Source organism: Pagrus major, chromosome 22, assembly GCF_040436345.1.
Source record: "Pagrus major chromosome 22, Pma_NU_1.0".
Lineage (NCBI taxonomy): Eukaryota > Metazoa > Chordata > Actinopteri > Spariformes > Sparidae > Pagrus > Pagrus major.
In genome coordinates, this window is record NC_133236.1 from 17009425 (window position 1) to 17019278 (window position 9854).

The 9854-nt window shown below is 35.0% G+C and overlaps 2 protein-coding genes across 2 annotated transcripts in view; both read right to left on the reverse strand.

Moving 5' to 3' along the window:
• Positions 1-1485, reverse strand: part of LOC141017722 (apolipoprotein B-100-like) — a 37069-nt gene extending 35584 nt beyond the window's left edge. Inside the window, 4 exon segments of the mRNA XM_073492452.1 lie at positions 77-222; positions 320-432; positions 980-1024; positions 1373-1485. Of these exon segments, the coding sequence (XP_073348553.1) occupies positions 77-222; positions 320-432; positions 980-1024; positions 1373-1427 (359 nt within the window). The 5' untranslated portion in view covers positions 1428-1485.
• zpax1 (zona pellucida protein AX 1) overlaps positions 1-9854 on the reverse strand; it is a 91587-nt gene that overhangs the window by 74299 nt on the left and 7434 nt on the right. The window lies entirely within an intron of this gene.

Consider the following 9854-nt stretch of genomic DNA (forward strand, 5'->3'; position numbering starts at 1 on the left):
GCCACTTTTTGATCATACATTTCTTTAGTTTTAAGACTAAATAACACAGATGAATAGACCTTTTTTGGCTACTTACTTTGCCATCGCAGCTTTGAAAGCCTCAGCTCCAGCAGCAGGACGATATATTGGGATCCCTGTTTCATCCACACTAGAGATCTCGCTCAGAGAGCACTCTGTTGTGCGGAGGATGAAGCTACAGGTCTGGGGCACATCAACCTCAACCTGTGCAGCAGATCAAACATTTTTTTTAGCACTACTGTTTCCTAATCAGGGTCACAAGCCTGTTGTTTTAAGTAATGATCGGGGCTGTGAAACATACTTTGCAGGAGACTTTGGGTCCGCTCTTGTCGTCTGTTGCTCCATTCACGCCGTTAAAGGTCTCAGCTTCGTAGTCGTACACAAACCGCCTGAAGTTCTTGAATCTTTTGGCCACTAAAAAGTATTTAAAACGTCAGTTAGACCACTGCAATGTTAGTGTTAAAAACATTGTACTTTTTTTTTTTTTTACACCTATATGACAGATTCACACTTTGTACAGTATACCTTTAGATACTTTAAATGGATGGTTTAAATGTGTCCTTTTGTAGAAGAAATTCAAACTCAGACATATTTAACTAATAATAACTGAATAAACAAACTGTTCTCAGAGGAAAATAAGGTCACTGAAGCTAGAAAGTTGGCAGGGTCCACCACATATAAACAAAGTAAAACAGTATTAAACTGTGTTGTCCTTTAAGGTCAGTTTGTTTATTCAGTCATTAAAACAAATAACGTTTGTTTATGTAGTTTGTTTAGACATAAAAACACAAACGGTCAATGCCAAAACTAGATAGTGCACCTTTAATACTAAGAAAATGACGACTGATAGGTGAAATTCACCAGTAAGGCTTCTCTTTTTTGTTGCCTATTTATCAAATTAAATCACATCTTCCACAGTAATGTATAAAACAATGTTAAGATTTTAAGAAAAGCAACTCACAAAAGCAAACTGGAGATTGTTCCTCAACAGTTCCGACATCTTGCTCTGTAAAGGATGAGAGAAAATGTTTGCTTGACATTTTAAAAACCCACAAGCTGCCCTAAAACTTGACTGAGAATTAAATACTTAAATCATATAAACTCTGTATAATTAAACCATTTTTAAGAGTTTAATCTTTTTTTTTTTTTTAGCTCAAAAGGCTGGATTGACAGTAACTCAACACACTGGCTTTATACAATTATTAAAAACTAGTTACTCATGTGTCACATGTAAAACAGCAACATCTCGCTTTTTAAAAAACGTTTTAAAACCTTTTTTCCTCAAACAGATTGAGATTGAACACAAAATCTTTAAAATCGGCTATTAGCTTTCAAATAAAAACACAATACTTACGGGCTAGTGAATATGTGCCCAGCAGCAGCAAAAGGCAGAGCTTGGTACTCCCCATGATGGGCTTAGTAAAGCTCCTGAAAGCCTTAAGGTAGGGAGAGTCCTCCTCTTTCAGTGAAGACTACTTCTTGTGCCTTGGACCTCTTGCTTTTATAGTCCTCCAATCTTACTGTATGCGATTACCAGGACGTGCAAATGTGTTGCCCTGGTTTCAAAGTCTGAACAGTCCTTGTGGCAGGCCAAAGGTTATAATGTTTCACAAACTAAGACGTGTCTGTCAGCACTGGGTGGAGGTGGGGGATGTTTGATTATGTTAAATTACCTCTCCAGCTCTTGTTTTATTATTTGGGGTTGTTTCCTTGAGACATTTAGCTGTTCTTGAGATTATTTTAATGGAGAAATTAATTTATAAATGTTCATCATTAGAAGAAATCAAATATATCTAAAAAAAACAACCATTTGGAATCAGATCAATCTCTTAAAATAGCTCATAGATGCTGAATCACTAACTGTGATTACTTGTTTGAGCTGCTCAAACGGCAGAACACACTTATGTGGTAGTATCAGCAAAGTGTGTGGATGTATATTACTTCTTAACTCCAAGTGGGTTTGCCATTTTTTTTGTATTAATGTTTTAAAGGTATTGTCTTCAAGTCAATTTCTTGTAGTTCTTTTAAGTCGATTTCTTTTAGTTCTGACAATTTCAGAGGTGTGATTTCACTTTGAAAGAAACTGTCCAAACGATTTAAAAAGTTCTTTAAGATATTTCAATCACAAAGGTGACACTATAGTGTCCTCATATACATGAAGGCCTCTCACAGAAAGTTCAGTAAACCTTTGTCCCATGACTACTGAACAATATGAATCATATCGGCACAGAATCGAAACCCGAGTCAGCTGCTGCTGCTCTCTGAGTGTGTTATCACCGCATATTAGAGCATGTCTACCGGCTGCATTGGCACTTTTATGACACGCATGCTCATATCTGTTTTAGACTGTTTCATGACATTACATTTTAAAGATTGTTCACAAACAATGTCATATTTTTTTAGGACCTGATAAGCACAGGTCTAACAGATAACATTAATAATAGTCTGAGCCCTGGTAGAGTGCATGGTGTGTAACTGGTGTGTGCCTATGACAAGTCAAAATGACTCCCAGTAACACGACCGATTACAGCAACTATACTGGACATAAGAAACAGTGGTGGGATGTAATTAAGTCCATTTACTCACACACACTCTTACATTCTTATAAAATGGCTTTTTAAAATTCTTAAGGCAGCTGGTCAGTCTGAGTACTTAGTGCTTGTTTTTAAACGTTTTCTGTCACTGTCCTGGTTTTATTGATTTTATTTGCATTATGTTGTTTTAATTGTCTTATCTATACAGAATTTTATTTTATTTCATTGTACAAGCACCTTGTAACCTTGTTAAGAAAGGTGCTCTATAAATAAAGATGATTATTATTACTTTTATCATTTATAACATTCATTTGGCAGCTGTAGTTACTTTACAATTTAAGATTAGTGTATAACATTTGAGCTAATACAATTAGTTGATTAATAGGCAATTTCATCAAATTAATCAGCAACGGATTAATTAATGCAAATATGCCAAATACGTCGTGTTTCACTGTCTCAAATGTGAACATTTACCATTTAATTGCCTTGGTACTGTAACTTACATAAAGTATCTGAATACCACTGATTAGGAACAACAAACATATATATAAGCTCTCTCATAGTTTAAGGCTAAAATGATCTGTATGACTTGACTTATATTTGACATTTAATTGGGATTCTTCATGCTTAATAATGTAATTCTATTCGACTGAAACTACATGAATGTCTGTCAGTTTCAGGTTTTGTTATATAATCTACTTTACATCCTACTATTCAAAGGTAGGCTTCAGCGGACTTAGTGTTACAGTCCATTGTGCTGTAATTTAGGCTGAGAATTTATAGAAATTACCAGGGAACGCCTGAAATTTGTTGAAATTATACAAATGGCACCATTGTTGAATAAGCCTTGATTAAGATTAAAAAAACTATTGTCTAAACACTGATGTCTTAACATTCTCAGCTAACCTTTCACCTCCTGAGAGAAGTCTGTGACAGCTGTGTGATCAGCATTACAACAGAGGTGAACTCAAGATAAGTTAATCAGGGAGAAGAAGGCAGTCTAATGTTGCATAAGGGTCAGAAACAGCACTGAGCACAGTGATTACAGCATGAAGACAGTATCTCATCGGGGCCTGGAGCAAATGAGTGTAATTAAAAGTTATACTACCACAAGGACAAGTGGGACAATTGAAAGAACAGTTTTAAATATGTGCTAAACTCTCCTTTTGTCTAAAAAACCCCATAGATCATACAGATATCTTGTAAAAAATATGATCTCTTGAATAACAAATGAACAATTTTCAATTACAGTAAATTAACTAATTAGTGTTGTAACTAATGATTGTTTTTTTCATGAATCTGAAGTTTATTTTCTGTAAAATGTCAGAAAATAATGTAAAAAAATGCCCTCAAATGTCTTGTTTTTTCTACAACCCAAAGATATTCAGTTTACTGTCATATAAAAGTAAAGAAACCAGAAAATACCAGCATTTAAGAAGCTGGAATCAGAGAATGTTGATCCACAAATATGGATCAGTCAAAAACTCAAATTAATTTTTGTTTGGCTCAAGTCAAAATTCATTCTGTGATGCTAATCATGTGTCAAACTTTAAGCAATGTGATCGATCAATTGTGTTATAAAAGGAGTGAGAACAGAGAGCAGATCAATATGGTGAAGTGCGATACATGTGGCGTCATTGTATGGCTACAGTGGTCATTAATACCAGCGTTCAAGACGTCCCAAAGCTTGTAAGCACTGATTGTGTCTTGCCTGTAATCTGGGTTCAGACCGATCTGGACCCTTCCAGGATTAGCTGGAGTCAGATGCATCGATGCTTCTGATGTGCTCAGCAAAATCAACTCACCTCTATAACTGTGGTGATACCACGTGGTCATAACTACTGGAAATTACAGATAAGATTCTTCTGACTGAAATACAGAGAAATGACAGGGAGAAAAGATAAAAAAACTACTACTTTATGAAGTGTTTTTGAGGAAACTACAAAATATTGAGATATCTATTGTGTATCATGATATAGCCTAAAAATAAAAAAAATGCTTCCAATAATTAGCAGTATATCATATATACATGTAAATGTATGTGTAATTTACTTTTATTTCTATTTTTGACACTTATGTCTGGCAGTACGTTTATTGCCACAATACTACTGATGATACTCAAAGCACATTTAATATCATTCACTTTTTAGACTTCTACTCAAATAATACAGAAGTAATATTTTAACATGATATCTTTACTTTAACTTAAGTATGACTTTTAGATACCTTTTACAACACCGTCTCAGTATATTGCAAAACAAAACAACACCATACAACTGAACATTACAGTATAACCTTAATTAATGTATTAGTTTTAGGTAGGTTTATATAACAATGTAAAAAAAAGATTGTAGTTTGTGAGAAATTAGCTCTTGTACAATGAAAAATCTTATATCAGGACCATATATGGAAGGATTGCAAACGTTTTAAAATAAATTTCTAACTTTTTAGAGAAAGGTTATAAATATATCAACTCAGATAACACTAGATAAGTGTCAAAGCAAATAAGAAAACCTCATATTATACATGATTTTCTTCAGGCAACTCAGCTCATTTCAAAATAAGGTTTTATCTCCCACTATAAGACTTCCATACCTCATTTTGTGAGCCTTAGTAGCTAAACTAGCCAACTTTAGCTACTTCTCAGGAGCCATCTTCATCTTCATGGTGTTCCTCAGAAGACTCATGGTAGGTTTTTTACTATTTACTCTTAAGTTATTTAAACTTGGATATCAAAAGCTAAAGTTACAGTACTTGCACTAATGGTAGCTGAATATATTCATGCATTTGAGTTAAGTTGGGGTAAGTAGCTAAGTTACACCATGCTAGCACACAGAATGAGATTGCTTGTTTGCTGAGTCATGCTAGCTAGCTAACGTTAGCGTCTGTACATGCTATGCTAGCACGTTGCCAGTAAGAGTTTGTTTTGTATTAACTGCGACATTCGGGAAGATCAACACTAATGACTTTTTAGATTGGAAATGTTTTCCGAATAACATTTGTATGGTGTGTTTATATACTTGTGATGGTTGATAATGTGTACAATGTTAGCATTAATTTGTGCCTCCTGTCATATCATTGCAGCACCACAACAGGGGATTGTGACACAAAGAGGTGAGTGATTAATTAGCCCTGTTCTTTATTTAGAGACCATATTTACTATTGATGTGACAAACTATGGTTTAAAACTTATGTGAAACTAGTCGTAGGTTGAATTGTGTCTTCAGTTTTCAGTGTGAAGTTACTATGAAGCACCCTTAACCCTAACCCTATAGAGATTAGTCTCAAAATGGTCACAAATGTGTTTTACATGATCTACAAATGAAAATTAAGACTTACAAATGTGTACGATTTGTCCTTAACTCGTCTTTTAAAAAACAAACAAAAAATAAAACAAAAAAACTTCATTATGTACCAGCACAAGGTACAAACACACAAGAAATATAAAATAGAAAAATAGAAATATGAAAACAAAAAATAAATCGTAAAAGCAGTTGAAATGAAATCAGTATACAGATATATTACAGAAATAAATCAAACAGATAAGTTAAACAAATATAGAAAATAAAATAGAGTTTTAACAGCCTTCTTATTAGTACAGTATTTAACAGATTGTAAGTACTGCTCACACTCTTAGTGAAAAACTGAGAGTAAAGGGTTTTTTGTCAACAAAAACTTACATTTATGAATATGCTAAAATAATAATAAGGTTGCTAATGTACACCAAACAGGACATGCTTTTACGTTAAAGTAAAACCATTCATAACTGTAACATTAATAAACCTTGATTTTTTTGTACTCATCCTGAAACTGTGCCTCATTTATTCTGGCATTGTGGATCGTTAAAGGACTGTATGTAAATTTGAGTACTTGCAAATGCGTGTTCCTATCCACACACAAAAAATAAGCAATTTGAACACATTTAACAGTTATAACAGTTTTATGAATGAACACTTAACAACCTGAGTAAAAAAGGATATTTTACCTACAGATTACCTCCAACGTCACAGCTTTTGAAAAGCTTCCTGTGTATACAAAAGTCTAAATATATTTGTGATTTGTGACAGTTACTAGCTAAAGCCTGCTCATAAAACCTGCACTAATTTACATATTCGTGAGGTCATCACATAATAACCTGTTTTTCCAGGCTTTACGTGGGTAAGGGTGAGGTCCCTGAGGTGCTTAAAAGCATGATGTCACCTATCTGATCAGTTGCATCTAAGGTATATTTACAAAGTGTGAGGAATGGTCCTTGCCCTAATGTTGAAAAGCTAGAACAACTTTTACGCGTTGTCAGTAGTAAAGCTGTTTAATAAAGCCACAGAAAAAAGTCAACATGTCATTAGTATGTTATGGACTATTATACTGCAGTGGGTAAATGAACTTGAACTTCAGGGCAGCTCCTTCAACATAAAATCAGGGTGTGTAGAGCTAGGCTTCTCCCATATGTTTGTGTGTCTGTCAGTTGGCAAACAGAGGAATTTATAAATTGCATAATTGATATTCAACTGATATTTGTTGGCAGAGCTTTCAGGGTTGAGCTTCCACAATGTTGTGGCTGGCTTAGATTTGAATTCATTGCATAATATTCCCGCAGAAGAAGATGCAGTAGCAGTGTAACTTAATGTGGAAACAGACAACTTTCTACCTCTAGTGTTTCCAAGTGGTATTGTCGTTTGCATTGCTGTCGCAAAGACAACCGGATTGCTTTCCATTTTTCTCAGAGCAGCAAATACCAACGACACAGGACAAAACATGAATGTATTCATTCATTTAATCTATAATGGAGATGTGAAAGCAGATAGAAATGGTGCCAGGCTGCCAGCTTAACTGGTTCCCAGTCAGCCTTTTTTTTCGTGCCTGGTGGCAGATAAAGTTTACCTTGCGAGGCAGCTGAATTTGCAAGATAATAATGTGCCCTTGCTAATCCATCTTGCTCAAGCTTTGAGCTATGCAACAAACCAATTTGTAAAACAGACGATCTGGCGCGTCAGGTTAAGACACAGCTGCATGGTGAGAGCAAATTAACAGGGAACCATATCTAAACGGCAGTGGTATCTTAACAGTTAAAACTAAAAACGTGTGTTTTGCGGAAGACTGTAGACTTGCAGAGACTGTATGTAGGAACCTTAGTCAAGTGCAAATGTTATTACACAGCAATCTGAAAACATTGCCCTACATTTCACTCAGTGGTATCTTCTAATATCTTCAAGCACGACTTGATAACATGTTCCTGTACAGTTAAGGAGAGTCAAGGATCAAAGGTTCCAGTTTCTGACAGTATTCCTCAAAAGCTCAGTCAGGGATTCAGTGAGGTATATGCCGAACCATATCTGCTGATAATCAGTGGACAGCACAGCATTTCTGCTATTCAGGGTTTTAATGAATGACATGCTACCATTCAAATGAGCGATGATCATTGGGCAATGTCTTTATTTAAAACGAGTCACCTAGAAGTGTAAAAAGTATTAAGTTCTCTTACTTAAGTAGGAGTACTAATGCCATGATTAAAAAGGGCGTTGTTACAAGTCCGGCATTCAAAATCTTACTCAAGTAAAGTATGTAAGTATGCTCAAGAAAATGTTTAAAGTATAAAAGTAAAACTACTCACTATCAAACCAAATGAGCACTGTATAGTTGTTACTTTTAATGAATAAATATCATAATATGAGATTATGTTAATTTTTATACTGTTGCATGATTTAATTTACTGTATATCAATGCACTGTCTTTCATATACTCATTATAGGTTTTTAAAATCTTCATCTGCAAAGTACTTAGTAACTAAAGTCATCAAATAAATGTAGTTAAGTTTAACGTAGATTTCCCTCTGAAATGTAGTTGAGCAGAAGTAGAAAGTAGCAATTAATTAAAACACTAAATCACGACTTAACTATAGTCTTTGAGTACATGTACTTTTCCCTTTCCACCACTCAATTAACCAACATGTGGACTGTATGAGCAGTCATATTATAGTAGCATTATGGTATAAAGCACAGTCATAATAGTACCACTATGATGTAAAGAAAATGTTCCAGTGACCCCCTCTGGTTGCTAACAGACATTACATTTGTGCGTCTGTTGGCTTTTTCATGAATCTAGTAAGATTTGTGCCCCTTCTGCTCCCCTGTTAGGGGTCCATGTAATTCCAATATAAGCATTAAATAGTCTTTTTTATTGAAAACACAATGGCATCAGTCAAAAAGAGTAAAAGACAGTTGTTATGTGTTTTTTTTTAGCATCTGTATTTTTCAGGGGCAGTGATATTTGTCTCTCCTTCACTCACTTCACTCATTAATCTTGTAGATCAGTTGGCAGACACTGACATTTGAGCTCATAGATAGAGACCTACGTCAATGATGAGGTGGAAGTATAAATCTAACCAGATAAACTGTGTCAGAGGGAGATGCTGCCACTGATTTAACAATGTTCAGATAGATTTTATTCTTTAAATGATAAACCGTGTTTTTACTCTTGAGACATATGAAATGTATGTTTCAAACAAGGCAATAGCAGAGCGGCATATGCAGATGCAGTGGCTGGTAGCTCCCTCAAATTCTGCTACATTTTTTAACTAAAAAAACAACTTTTTAAAAACTTTTTCAGCTTTATTGCTGAAACACATAGTGCCTCTGGCAGAAATGCATTCACCCGCATTAGAAAAGGATTTGGATTAAGAGCAGCAGACTTTGAGACAATCCCCAATGGCATTTCATATCCAACCTGACCGGCTGGACCGACTCAGGGAGGAGAGGAAGAGATCCGGGACGGGAACCATGTTTATCCATCTTGGACTTTAGGCTGCTCCTGGCTAAAGTCTGGTTGCAGCAAAATGAAATTGACAAAATGGGACTCAACGTGAAATCAGAAATTGTTGTGTGCCCACATCTTTACAGAGGCCTGTCTCCACCACAACATCCTAGATCAAGCTGGCCGATATTCAGCATTTTCCGAATATTGATATCGGAGATTTTTCAGTCAGATTGCCGATAAAATAAAGTAATTTAAAAATGTGCTACTTTGGCTCTGTTGCAGCATCCTCTCACAGAAGGTCACGTCCATTAAACTATCTGATAGGTTACAGTTCAAAAGTAAAAGCTTATCAACACTGAATAATCTGAATCTGCAAAGTAACTAGTAACTTAATGTATCAAATAAATGTAGTGGAGAGGAAGTATAAAGTTGCAGAAAATGGAAATACTCAAGTAAAGTACCTAAAAATTATACTTCAGAACAGTACTTGAGTAAATTGTACTGTTTATTTCATCACTCGTTGTCAAAAAAATTTATACAAAGATTTTC